Here is a 13,489-nt window from a genome sequence, read left to right on the forward strand (position 1 = left end):
GGGACTCAGAGCGCCTGCGCCGTCAGTTCCCGTCCGTCCGAAAATACTACAATTCCCGGCGTGCTTCGGGCGGCGGGCGGGCAGGTGCCTCTGCGGCTGCGCACTGAGTGGGCGGCGCTGACACACGGGGCACAGACTACAGCTCCCGGCCTGCCCCGCGCGGCGCCTGCGCAGTGAAGCTCAGACCGTGCGCCCGGTCATCGCTGAGGTCGGGGCATGAAGGCGGGAGCGGGAGGCCGTTCGCTCTTCCACGCCGCCCGCGAGCAGCCGGACCCGCGGCGGGGAGCCCGCCTGGTGTGGGCGGCCGAGAGCCGCGCCGACAGAGGTGTGGGAGACTGCCCGAGCCGCTGGGTCGGTGTCGCCCGGCCCGCGGGCCGCATTCCGGCCCGCGGGCCGCAGCCTCCTCCCCCGCCCTCCCCCACCCCGCCTCGGGGGCTCTGAGCTGACAGCCCAGGCTGATGCTCGGGGGTGGGGGGGGGGGAGAGAGAGAGGGGGGGGGAGAGTGCGCAGCATTGTCGGAGACGCCGACCTTCGGATGAGACGATGACCCCCCACCCCTCCCCCCCCCCACCCTTCCCCCCACCCCACCCCTCCCCGTCCCCCCCCTGTGCCCTGTTCGGGCGGACGTTCGAGATCCCGATCCCGCGGGGCTGTCCGCGCGGGGGGTGGGGTGGGGGTGGGGGGGTTTGTGGGATATCCCCGGGCGCAACCGGCTGTCGCGTTTCACCCACAAAACGCACAGTCACTACACTTTGCAGGACATCCCCGTGAGAAGGGCTGTGAGACGCTCCTGGCGCCTGACGTGTGCCTCGGCGGAGTCCGGGGGGGGAACGCGGCGAAGCCCTTCGCCTCGAAGTGCAGTGACTGTGTGTCTTGCGGCTCTCAGCCCGGGCACCTTGAGCTTCGCCGCGTCCCTCCGCACCGCGAGTCAGGAACAGTGGAGGGATTTCCCGGGGTTGGGGGGGGGGTCGTTGCTGGGCGTGACGCCACGCTGTTGTTTCTCTGCGCAGGAGAGAGCGCGGCGGAGGGCGGTGGGACAAACGGTGGGCGAGCGGCCCCGGAGATCTCGGACAAGCTGCATTGCTCGGCCTGTCAGTGTCCATTTGACAGCAGGGAGGAGCAGGTAATGATCCCGTTATCTCGGGGCGGGGGGGCTGGGGGTGGGGGGCTGGGGGCTGGGGGGGGGCGGGAGAGGTGCGGAGAGTGTCGAAATGCACCACGATTAAAGGCTTTCTTTTTAACCGGAGCTGAGAGGCTTAAGGAGTGACCTGATCGTCATCATCATAATAATCCTTGCATTTGATATAGAATATGCTGTAGAGTGTAGTGACTGTGTATTTTGTGGGCGAAACGCGGCAGCAGCCAATTGCGCCCAGCGGCGTCCCCGTCCCCCCCCCCCCCGCCCCACACGACGCAAACAGTCATGGATTTGAGTGACTAAACGTCTTTTGAAGGGATTATTACCCCCGGAAAGCGATCCGCCAACCGACTTAACCCACTGACTGCCGGTGAGCAGAGACGCGCGGAGTGAGGAGACTCGCCTCGGGTTCCGCCCCGACGGACCCGCCCGGGGATCGAACCCGGGTCCTCTCACTTGCGAGGCGGGCGCTCTGACCACCGAGCCGCGGGACGGTTTGGTTTGATCGTAATGATAAAAATAGCAACCCTTGCATTTGATGCGGCGCCGCATCGTGTCACTGAGACGTTTAACCCCGCGTTGTGTGTGTGTGTGTGCGTGCGCGTGCGTGTTTGGTTGTTCTGTGTCTGACCCTAGACAGAGCACTACAAGCTGGACTGGCACAGGTTCAACCTGAGGCAGAGGCTGGCGGGAGCGCGGCCCGTCCCCGAGGAGGAGTTTGAGAAGATCGCAGGTACGTGATGCACGCGGCCGTCCTGCACAGTCTCTCGAGACTCACTCACGTCCGCTCGCTGGCCAGAGAGTGAGAGGAGGAGGCCATTTACCCCCTCTCCAGCCTGCGATGACATGGTCAGGCGCGGTATCAAACGCAAGGATTATTATTATTATTAGACACAGGTGTATCTCGTCCTCACCTCTGAGTGTCTGTGTGTGCGTGTGTTCTCCAGGCGACATATCCAGCCTCTCGGGCTCAGACTCGGAGGACACGAGCTCTGACAGCGAGGATGACCTCCTGCGGTGCGGGGAGGCCCGGAAGTCCGTGCCAGAGCTGGAGTCGGAGGCGGGGGAGTGCCAGCCGGCCCGGCACAGTCAGCGCCTACTCTTCAGGAACGCCGAGGGCCAGTACCTCTCAGTCTATCGCTGTGTTCTCCAGGGGAAGCAGGTGAGCACCAGCTCCACCGAGACCACTCCGCTCGACCCTGGCCTTAATATCCTGAATAGCTTCTCTCACGTCCAGGGCTTCGGGACGTCCTCCCGATGCGAAGGCCGCTACACAAAGGTCATTTGTTGTTGTGCTTCCACAGGAAGCTAAAGAGGAGGAATTGGTGACGTCGCTGCAGAAGCTGAGCAGTGAGACGATCTGGGCTGTGCTAATGACGGGCGGAGGCCATTTTGCCGGAGCCATATTTCAAGGGTGAGTGAGTGTGGAGCGCTTCACACCGCACCCCCCCCACCCCCCACACACCCCACCACCAACAGACAAACACTATCACTAGTCCTGTAGCGTATGATTAGCGTGTTCACCTCGCATACTAATAATAATAATAATAATATCCTGACGCCGTGATAAGGCTCCGTATCAAATGCCAGGATTATTATTAATTATTGTATAAAACTTAGGTTATCGGTCGCACTCTCTCTCTCCCTCTCCCCCTCTCTCTCCCTCTCTCTCTCTCCACGTCAGGAGTGAAGCTCTGCGGCACAAGACCTTCCACCGCTACACGGTCCGAGCCAAGCGAGGGACAGCGCAGAGCGTGAGGGACGGTCAGGCCCGCGGACATGCGCCCAAGTCTGCCGGCGCAGCCCTGCGGCGACACAACGAGGCTGCCCTGGTCAAGGTGAGCAGTGGAGATTGTACAGGTGGCACAGCAGCCGCAGCAGCAGTAACAATAATATCAGTTAAGCGCTCCACGAAGGGCGGGCGGGTAAATATGCAAGTTGTTGTTGGTTTGTTGTTGTTGTAAATAATAATCTTACATTTGGTAACGATGGCCTCGTACGTCACAAGGACTTCCCGACCCCTTCACAGGATTATAATGTGAAGTGTAGCGACTGTGTATTTTGTGAGCCCGGGTTTGAAAAGGCATTGGGTTCCCAAAGTAATTAATGCTACTCACGCTCTCTCTCTCTCTCTCTCTCGCGCTCTTTCTCTCTGCCTCCTTGTCTGTCTGTTTGTCTCTCTTTGTGTCTGTCTGTCTGTCTCTCACTTTGTCTGTCTCTCTTTCTCCCGCTCTGTCTGTTTCCTTCCTTCCTTCCTTCCTTCCTTTCTGTCTCTCTCTCTCCCTCTGTCTCTCTTTCTCTCTCTCTTTCAATCTCTCTCTCTCTCCCCCCCCCCCACCTTTCTGGCTCTCTGGCTCTCCCTGTCTCTCTCTCTCTCTCTCTCTCTGTCTGTTGCTCTCTCTCCCTGTCTCTTTCTCTCTCTGCCTCTCTTAGTCCTCTCCCTGTCTCCCCCTCTCGTGCTCACACACTGTCTGACTCTGTGCCCAGGATATACAGGAGCTGATGGAGAGCTGGTCGGAATACCTGCAGGAGGCCAGTGCTATCTTCCTGCGAGCTCCCAGCTACAACCGGGGGATATTCCACGGGGGAAAGGGGGTGCCTGGGATGCTGAGCAAGAGCGACCCCCGCCTGCGTACCATCCCCTTCGATACCAGGAGAGCTACCTTCAAAGAAGTGAAGCGGGTTCACGAGACCCTCTCCAGCCTGCAGCTCTATGGTGAGTGACAGCTGCCAGCGGTGACTGAGTGACGTTCAGCCCTTAGGTTCTCGTAGTGTGTTGTCCTGTATAATGTCATGGTCAGCGCGCTCACCTCGCAAGTGAGAGGAGCCGGGCAGGGCGAACCCTTAGGCAAGTTTCCTTACTCCACTCGCCTCTGTCTCTTTCACTCACCGTCTCTCTCTCTCTCACTCTCACACACACACACACACATACACATTCTCTCTCACTGTCTTTCTCACATTCTCTCTCTCTTGCACCCTCCCCCTCTCTCTCTCTCTCACTCATTCACTCATCATTTTGTTCACTCTCTCACAGGGAAAGACGCTGATGTGGGTGAGATCAACAGCCCGAGTAAAAGACTCTGGAAGAAAATAGTGAAGCCCAGGGCGGAAGAAACCGACTCGGAGAAAGAGGGTGAGAGCGCGGCTATTACTGTTGTCGTTTATCAGCCGGGGGCGGATGGGGAAGTCTGCTTAATCTCTCGGTTTTCTGACTCACCTCCCCGCCACTCGCCTCCTCCCACAGACCAGGAGGATTCGGATCCCACCAACGCGCCATGTCTCCTGGAGACCGTGGAGGAGACGCTGAGCACCGAGGGGCTGCGGGGCCTCGAGGTCTGGCCCAGACACAAACGCAGGAGACGGCGGAAGAAACCGGCAGGAGAGGGCGAGGGTGAGTGTCTCTGACCCTGACCTGAGAGTGTGGACGCACAGTGTAGAGGAGCTTTACTGTGTCTCTAACCCTGAACTGGGAGTGTGGACACACAGTGTAGAGGAGCTTTACTGTGTCTCTAACCCTGACCTGGGAGTGTGGACACACAGTGTAGTGGAGCTTTACTGTGTCTCTAACCCTGACCTGGGAGTGTGGACACACAGTGTAGAGGAGCGTTACTGTGTCTCTAACCCTGACCTGGGAGTGTGGACACACAGTGTAGAGGAGCTTTACTGTGTCTCTAACCCTGACCTGGGAGTGTGGATGCACAGTGTAGAGGAGCTTTACTGTGTCTCTAACTCTGACCTGGGAGTGTGGACACACAGTGTAGAGGAGCTTTACTGTGTCTCTAACTCTGACCTGGGAGTGTGGACACACAGTGTAGAGGAGCTTTACTGTGTCTCTAACTCTGACCTGGGAGTGTGGAGTGCTGGGTGAGACGTTAGAAGATGATTTCTGGGTAATGAGCAAGTTCTTGCTGTTTACAGTGGCCCCGGATCCCCAGGAGGAGAGGGGCTGCAGGAACCCCCCTCAAGCGTCTCCATCACTTGTGACAGACTCAGCCCCGACCGAGGAAACCAGGCAGCCAAAGAGTAAGAGACCAGTGAGTGCCCAGGAGCAAGGTACTTAAGGCTTTCCCCTCACTCCCCACTGGAGCTCTCTACTCTAACCCCATTCGCTGCTCTCTCTCTCCCCCCATCGTGTCTGTGCTGGGGTTCGCTCCCCCACTGGAGCTCTCTACTCTAACCCCAATGGCTGTGTGTTCTGTGTTAGAGTATTACAGGCTGAGGGACGCCCTGTACACAGCCTGCAAGACTGGAGATGTGGACTCTCTCCGCAGTTTACTGACGCACCCGTTGCCCCCCAGCGGGGCTGTTGCCCCTCACACTCAGACCCCTGAGACGGCAGAACACACAATGGAGAGGTCGGGAGATGTGACAATCGGCTCAGAATCGGGGAGCAGGATGGAGGGCGGTGGGGAGAGTCTGCCAGATGTGGGGCAGCCAGATGTGGCAGCCATGTTGAACGGGAAGCTGGACACGGCTGGAGTCACGCTGCTCCATGTGGCGTCCGCTGCCGGTCAGCGGTCCATCCTGCGGCTGCTGATGGACTCCGGGTGTGATCCCTCTGTCAGGTCAGTCTGACATTCCCTCCTGTAGCTCAGTGATGAGAGCACTCGCCTCACAAGCGAGAGGACCCGGGTTTGAATCCCGGGCAAGTTTCCTTACTCCACACACGCACACCTCTGTTTACCGGGCAGTAAGAAGGAACCCGGTTTTTCAGTCGATTTGACTGATCGTTTTCCGGGGGTAATAATACCTCCCAAATAATAATAATAATTTGGTCACTCAATCCACGACTGTTGGTGGGACGCTGCTGTGTGCAATTGGTTGCCGAGTTTTGCCCACAAAATACACAGTCACTACACTGCTGTAACATTGTTCCAATCTACTCTCCTTATCAGAGCACCATCACTAGAAAATAGTCTGGGCATTTTGATCAAATAAACAGGGAGAAATTATTCACCCCGGGGGCTACTAAACTCTCAGAGCAGTGTTTAAGCGGAGTTTCAGCAGCGTGTTTCTTGTGTTTGCCTCTGTTCATCAGAGATGGGAAAGGACAGCCCGCCTACGCTGTCTCCGCTGACAAGGAGACCAGAAACGAGTTTCGGAAATACATGGCCGATTATCCCGAGAAATATGACTACACCAGAGCCCAGGTAAACAATGGCTACCGATCTGTGGTGTGAGGAGCAACCATGGACATATTTATTTTGCATGTCCCTGCATGACTACATCCTTCGGACCTCACCCTCTCCCCGTCTGTGCCCTGTTCAGACGGACGTTAAAGATCCCGCAGCGCTATTTGAAGAGAAGGGAGTTTCTCTCTCTATCCCGGTGTCCTGGCCAACAATCTCCCAAATAAAATCGGTCACTCACTCCACGGCTGTTTGTAGGACACTGCTGTGTGCAACTGGCTGCCGCGTTTCACTCATAAAATACACAGTCGCTACACTTTACAGTATAATCAGTGAAGCGCTTTGAGACGTCTGAACGACGTGGTAAGGCGCTGCATCAAAATCAAGGATTGTTATTATGGCATCGAGTGCAAGGATTATTATATCTCTTGGTGTTTCGTTGACTCAGTCTCTTGTCCAAGTCCCTTGTGAATGATTGTGTTGATGGTGGAAAGTGAACCCAGTGTCACTGCCTCTCTGTCCCCAGGTACCCGGGCCGCTCACCGCAGAAATCCAGTCCAAGAAAGCGGAGAAGAAGCGAGCGCAGAAGGCGGTGAAGAAACAGAAGGAGAAAGAGCAGAGGGAGGAGAGGAAGAGGAAGGAGGGAGAGGAGGACGAGATGAAGAGATACGCAGCACTGAGCGACCGAGAAAAGGTGGGAGCCATTATATATTATATTAGCAGATAAGCCATGATCCTATAAAATGGTGGAACAGGCTCGAGGGGCTGAATGGCCTTCTCCTGTTTCTATTATTATTATTAAGTTGCTAAACTCCTTGTAACTGTGAGCATTTCTCTCAGACCTCCTCTCGACCTCAGGGAGCGAGCGAGCGAGCGAGACAGACGGGAAAGTTGACAGACAGTATTTCGCCCTCAAAACACACAGTCACTACACTTTACAGCCTATCCTGTGAAGCTCTTTGAGACGTCTTGACAATGTGATAAGGCGCCGTGTACAAATAAATGCACGGATCCTTATTGTTGTTGTTATATAAATGTTTTTGCTGTGTTGCAGAGGGCTCTGGCTGCGGAGAAACGATTTGCCTGTCAGCTGGCTGCAGGTGGGGGGACACTGGCTCACGGCAGGTAACTGAGTGGAAGGATCTCATGTTGACGTGTGAACGGCAGCGCTGGGCAGAGCGAGGCTCAGGCTCATCGGCAAAAGACACACAATCAGCAGCGTAACACGTTTCACAATTACCACAAGGATTCTGTTATCTTAACATTGCTTGTTTCTCTCCCCACACACACACATTTACACACACTCCCACACATACAGTCTCTTAAACACTCACACACACACGTCAGCTTACATGAACACAAAACACTCTCACGTCTTGAGTGACTGACACTCCCTTAATTAAGGAATCCTGTTAAGCGCTGGTGCAGGTCAGCCTGTGCTGTGCTGTGCTGTGCTGAGCCTCTGTGTGTTGTGTTGTGCCCTCAGGCGCTGCTGGCTGTGTGGAGTCAGTTTGTTGGGGAGAATACCCTTCGAGTACCTGGATTATGCCTTCTGTTCCACCCGCTGCCTGCAGGAGCATCGCAGGACAGGGAGACAGTGACGGGAACGTGGTGGGGGAGACGTCCCTGAGACATCCCGGGGGGAGCTACAGGGTCCTGACTGACGCTGTGAGTGACAGCGTGGCTGGACATCAGTGTGGGGGGGGGGGAGGGGGTAGAGCATCACCCCTCACCACAGCCGAGACCCTCGGCACACTGCAGGGAGGGGGGAGTAAAGGGGAAACGCCAGCGTTTAAGAATAACCAGTGGGTTCAGGGATTGCTTGTGCTTTAACGGCTTAGAATCTCGAGGTGGGAGTGGGGGGTGGTGGGGGGAGAAGAGAGGGGAGCCCGAGAATGACACCCGCGACCAACTTTGGTGGGTGGTTGGGTTCATCCAACAACAGATCATCAACATTCCAACGACCAGAGTAAAGATAAACCAGAGAGTTTGCCAACTGTTTATGAACTGTGATAATGTGGTTAGTGACATTCACTGTACGTGAGGGGAACAGCTAAGTTTGTGGTGACCTGCCCACTGTGACTGTTTATTGAACTGATCCAAGTTGAGTAAACAAGCTTTGAGATACAAAACACAAGTGACTTGCGTTCCTCTGTTCGCGGGAATCATAAGAACATAAGGATTTGCTGGTGAAAGGAGACCGAGGTCGATCTGGTTTATCATCCTGGCAGTCGCTTTGAGACCCAAACTATACACTTCGTGTCCCAAACTATACACTGCATCCAATATAGAATTCAGTCAAACAGAATAAGCTGTTTTTCTGGCCAAACCTCTGGCCCAGGCTGTACAGACTAGTTAATTCCACTAACTAATTTTACCTTCCAACCAACAACCCCCATCTCATGCACACACACACACTCACACACACACCGCCACGCACTTGTTCACGGTTTTTTCAAATGCCATCCTGTGACTTTTTCTGTAATGATCCCTGCCTTTGATACAGCGCCTTGTCACGAAGTTGAGACGTCTCAAAGTGCAGTGACTGTACATTTGTGGGTGAAACGTGGCAGCGAACGGCACACACACACAGCAGTTGACTGAGGCCAATTGTGAAACTTGGCTGTTAATCAGGTCACGTCCTCTTGAAACTTTCAGGAAGCTCGGCTCGGAGCTGAGCAGCTTTGTGTGTAGGAGAACATTGTGGCCAGACATTCACACAAACAGCTGGGAACCACAAATGCATCCATATGTTCTGTTGGGTGGGAGGGAGGTGCAGGACACACGAAGAAACACAGCAACGTCCCCCTCAACAGACAGACTGAACCTCGGGTTTAACATCTCAGCCAGGGGACGGGTGATGTGGTTAAGTTGCCCTCGCTCACGGGGTTGGGGGGGAGATTGGTTGGGGGGGTTGGGGAGGGTGGGGGAAGCTCAGTACCTTCAAAGACAAACGTCAGGGCAGAGCGTTGGATGGCAAGAACAGCTTTAGCAATGATTTTATTTACACAGTCATAAAAATCAATGTTCCTCCTCAGTCTCTGACACGAGGGAAGGGGAGCGAGCACTGGGGAGTCACAGCAAACGGCAGAGACGGGCTCGACAGGACCAAACCCCCCCCCCCAACCAGCCCCCGCCGCCTGAGCTCCATCAGCCCCCACCTGAACCCAGCGAGGTTGTAGTTTGCTCACTCCCTCGCCTCGCTCTCTCCTGCCCCTGTTCTGGTGAGCAATCCCTCCCCCACTCACCGCGTGAAGCTGTCTTCCCCCCAGCAACCAAGCAACTCCAACGCCAAGCGCCCACTGTGATGGGGTTGACACTCCCCTGGGTTCAGGCTCCCAGGCAGGGCTGGCGGGGATTCAGGGCATCTTCAGGACGGGACGGTCCAGGAACTTGAGGTCCAGGCTGGAGGCCGGCCTCTCCAGCTCGAGCAGCACAATGAGGTTGGGGGCGGAGGTGGACAACACGTTGGCCGGTACGTACAGGGTCTGCTGCGGGCCTCTCACCGGCCAGTACCGGCCCAGGTTGAAGCCGTTGATCCAGATCTGACCCTGCGGGAAGCAACGAGACGGAGTGGGTTGGATTGGAACAACGTTACAGCAAAATACACAGTCACTACACTTTACAGTGTATCCGGTGAAGCGCTTTGGGACGTTCCAACAACATAAGGCGCTGTATCAGATGTGAGGATTATTATTATTATAATCAGATTGACTGGAATCTGGCAGTGTATTAGTTAGTTTGCTCATCTCACAAGCGAGGGGACCCCGGTTCGATTCCAGGGTGGGTTGAAACCTTAATAATGATAATACTTGCATTTGACATAGAGCCTTAGCACGTCGTTAAGACGTCTCAAAGCGCCTTATTACCCTAACTCGGTCCAGTTATAGAATAACAATAACTGTTTAATACACATTAATAATCGGGTTGGGTAAGCAGGCTGCGTCTCTCCAAGGAGAGAGAGAGAGAGCGTATTCCATTCCAACAACCTATCTCTGGGATTTCTGCGTGTAGATGGGAGGCCTGGAAATCCCAGTTGGGTTTGGAAACCCGGCTCGGTAATAAACACCCAAAAAACAAGAGTGTACAAAGCCATCCCCCCACCTTGGTCCATCCCTCCAGCCTGACGAAGGTGTCCTGCGCCTGGAGAGACACGAAGGAGCCCGTGTAGAAGGCGGGACCCTGGCCTGAGGGCCCGGCTGACCACGGAGCCGCCCGGTCAGCTCGTAGCTGCTCGGCTCCGGCCTCCACCGCCCCGTCAATGTCCAGAGAGAAGATCTGCCAGTCAACCAGCACGTCGGACCCCAGCGAGAGGTTCGAGATCAGCCCCTGTCGGTATCAGAGCAACCGCGTGTGTTAACACAACAACAACAATAACAACCTGCCCCCTTCACGCGGGGTAGAGTCCCGGGGCGCTTGACAGTGGGGTCTGACCCCCGAGCCGCGGGGGGGGGGGGGAGAGGGAGGGGAAGGGGGAGGTGACCGTAAGCAGAATTGCTGTGAGCTGAACCCCCTCTGGGCAGCCCCTTCCCTTACCTTGAAGTCGTTGACATCAGTCCCGAAGTTGACCCGCCCCATGTTCTCCACCACGATGTCCAGCCGGTCGTGGGCCCGACCGGTGATGTTGATGGCCAGGATGTCGTCTCGCTGCAGGAAGCCCTGGTAAATCTGCCAACACCACACCACACCACACGCCGGCTCAGCCCAGAGCAAGGTCAGCACCGACACCCGCCGTGCCAGCACAGGCAAACAACAGTCAGCAGCCCAGGCAGTCAACCCACAACAACGCGAACAATAAGCCATCCACACACAAGCTACACAGTCACTACACTTTACCGTGTATCCAGTGAAGCGCTTTGAGACCTCTCAAAGAGGTGATAAGGCGCTGTTACAATATTATTCATTATATTAATCCTCAAATTCAATTCAGAGAATCCAGAACAGACAAATACCTCTGAGCATTTACAGGAAATTGGTGTCAAGTGTAACAACAACTTGCATTTATACAGCACGGTGCGGAGAAGGGCATTTCAGAACACACACACACTCACACACACACACACTCATAGCGGGGACAGACACCATGGGAGAGAGAGAGAGCAGAGAATGGGGTGAGAGTAGAGAGCGCCAGTGGGGGAGCGAGCCCCAGCACAGACACCATGGGGGGGGGGGGGGGGGTGAGAGGGAGAGCTGGGAACGGGGTCAGTGTGAGAGCCAGGAGAGCAGAGGGAAGGGTTGGGGAAAGGAAAAGTAGACAAAACAACAAAAACAAAGTCTCACCCCGTTAACGAAGACGTAAGCTCGGTCATTCACTCCGTTCAGTGGTGAGATCAGGGGTGTGGGCTGCGGGAAACTCTTCTTCAGCCGCGTCCGGTAAAGCATAAACCCAAAATACTGTAAGAGAGAGAGTGGGGGGTGGGGGGGGGATACGAGAGACAGGCGAGGAGGAGGGGAAGAGTGACCTGGGCTCGATTCAATATCCAGTTGGACTCTGATTCCCAGTTTGAGTGGAGCCAGGCCGCGGAGGGAGGGGAGAGGGGGAGAGAGCTGGGGGGGTGGAGGCGGCGGGGGGAGATCCGGGGGGTGTGGAGGCGGCGGGTGGGAGATCCGGGGGGTGTGTGCGTGGGAGGGAAGAGAGTTTGGGTGTGTGCGCGGGAGGGGGGCCGGGGGGGATAGCTGGGGTGTGTGTGCGGGAGGGGGGCGGGGGGGAGAGCTGGGGTGTGTGTGGGTGGTGGTGGGGGGGGGGTGCAGGGTAGAGAGCCGGGGTGGGGGGAGTGGGGGGGACATGACTTGTACCTGGTTCATCTCCTCGAACGTCAAAGGGTAAATACTTTCAACAGGTCCAGCGCGAGTGAAGACGTCCAACATGTCCAACAGCTGCCCCAACTGCCAGGGGGAGGAGACGTCACTTCAGATCAGCATCACCATATACCCCTCATCACCCCTCTCCCTCCCTCAATGTGTAGTGACTGTGTATTTTGTAGCCAGATGCGCAGCGATGTTCCGCAAACAGCCGGGAGCTGAGGCAACGATTTACCTTTGTCAACGACACAATTCCGTACGCATACTTGGGAATATCCGGGGGCATCGGGCCTATGGGAATCTCCCTGAACTGGAAAACAAGGAGAACAGACAGGTGGTTCCAGGATCAGGAGGAGGCCATTCAGCACACGCAGCCTGTTCCACTCAATGAGACTCGAGTCTACTAGATACAGCAAGGCCAGCCGGAGGGTTAGAGACACGGTAATGCTCCCTCTACACTGTGTGTCCACACTCCCAGGTCAGGGTTAGAGACACGGTAATGCTCCCTCTACACTGTGTGTCCACACTCCCAGGTCAGGGTTAGAGACACAGTCACTCACACTGTGGGACAGACCTTTCTGATGACTTCTCTGATGGAGTAAAGTTTGGCTGTGACGTCTCCAGCCTCAGAGAGAGGAGCATCGTAGTCGTAGCTGGTGGTGACCGGTTGGTATTTGGTGCTGTGATCAGCGCCTGGAATTATACAATCACACACACACACCTCAGGCCACAGCTCCACCACATCACATCACAGCCCCTCACAGCCCCTCACTGCCACCGTGTGCCTGTCCCGGGCAGAGGCAGAGAGGGGCACAGGTGGGGACAGAGAGGGAGGAGAACGAGGGACAGAAAAGGGAAAAGACAGACGGGGACAAAGAGAGTTAGAGAAACAGCGACAGAAAGAGAGTGAGAGAGCCACACGGTTAGAGAGACAGACAACGGGGGGAGAGAGGGAGAGAGAGCAGGGAATGGGGTTAGAAAATATAGTTAATTAAAGATTTTCCACATTTCAGTTCCATGTGAAATTTTAGGGCTAAACGTTGAGACAGGCGGGGGATCTGGGGGGCTGGGGGCTGGGGGGTGGGGGCTGGGGGATGGGGACTGGGGGGCTGGGAGGTGGGGGCTGGGGGCTGGGGGGTGGGGGGCTGGAGGTGGGGGCTGGGGGGCTGGGGGCGGGGGGCTGGGGGGCGGGGGCGGGGGGGCGGGGACTGGGGGGTGGGGGCTGGGGGATGGGGGCTGGGGATGGGGGCTGGGGGGCTGGGGGCTGGGGGCTGGGGGCTGGGGGTGGGGCTGGGGACTGGGGGTTGGGGACTGGGGGGTGGGGACTGGGGGGACTGAGGGGCTGGGGGCTGGGGGGGTGGGGGGCGGGGGCGGGGGGCTGGGGGGCGGGGTGTGGGGACTGGGGGCTGGTGGCTGGGGG

The 13,489-nt window shown here is 56.5% G+C and overlaps 2 protein-coding genes across 2 annotated transcripts in view; one reads left to right on the plus strand and one right to left on the minus strand.

The window, feature by feature from the left end:
• Positions 1 to 205: 205 nt before the first annotated feature.
• ankzf1 (ankyrin repeat and zinc finger peptidyl tRNA hydrolase 1) lies at positions 206 to 8,399 on the plus strand. Its single transcript, XM_042336544.1, has 15 exons — positions 206 to 325; positions 1,011 to 1,123; positions 1,775 to 1,871; positions 2,086 to 2,300; positions 2,443 to 2,552; positions 2,823 to 2,976; positions 3,626 to 3,854; positions 4,173 to 4,271; positions 4,383 to 4,529; positions 5,057 to 5,191; positions 5,343 to 5,703; positions 6,177 to 6,288; positions 6,794 to 6,961; positions 7,322 to 7,392; positions 7,754 to 8,399. Exons 1-15 carry the CDS (start codon positions 217 to 219, stop codon positions 7,866 to 7,868), a joined length of 2,235 nt encoding a protein of 744 aa, XP_042192478.1. The 5' UTR covers positions 206 to 216; the 3' UTR covers positions 7,869 to 8,399.
• An 837-nt stretch (positions 8,400 to 9,236) lies between these two features.
• glb1l (galactosidase, beta 1-like) overlaps positions 9,237 to 13,489 on the minus strand; it is a gene marked incomplete in the record, with an annotated part of 7,805 nt that continues 3,552 nt past the window's right edge. Inside the window, 7 exon segments of the mRNA XM_042336308.1 lie at positions 9,237 to 9,818; positions 10,372 to 10,596; positions 10,804 to 10,935; positions 11,548 to 11,661; positions 12,064 to 12,153; positions 12,305 to 12,379; positions 12,644 to 12,762. Coding sequence (XP_042192242.1) covers positions 9,627 to 9,818; positions 10,372 to 10,596; positions 10,804 to 10,935; positions 11,548 to 11,661; positions 12,064 to 12,153; positions 12,305 to 12,379; positions 12,644 to 12,762 — 947 coding nt within the window.

Source organism: Callorhinchus milii, unplaced genomic scaffold (genome assembly GCF_018977255.1).
Source record: "Callorhinchus milii isolate IMCB2004 unplaced genomic scaffold, IMCB_Cmil_1.0 Scaffold6, whole genome shotgun sequence".
Taxonomy (NCBI): Eukaryota; Metazoa; Chordata; class Chondrichthyes; order Chimaeriformes; family Callorhinchidae; genus Callorhinchus; species Callorhinchus milii.

Excerpts from the sequence above, each read along its gene's own strand:
- ankzf1 (XM_042336544.1), top strand. The coding sequence starts at position 217 with ATGAAGGCGGGAGCGGGAGGCCGTTCGCTCTTCCACGCCGCCCGCGAG. Across the intron at positions 1,872-2,085 it reads GGAGTTTGAGAAGATCGCAG|GCGACATATCCAGCCTCTCG; the intron begins GTACGTGATGCA and ends TGTGTTCTCCAG. Across the intron at positions 6,962-7,321 it reads CACTGAGCGACCGAGAAAAG|AGGGCTCTGGCTGCGGAGAA; the intron begins GTGGGAGCCATT and ends GCTGTGTTGCAG.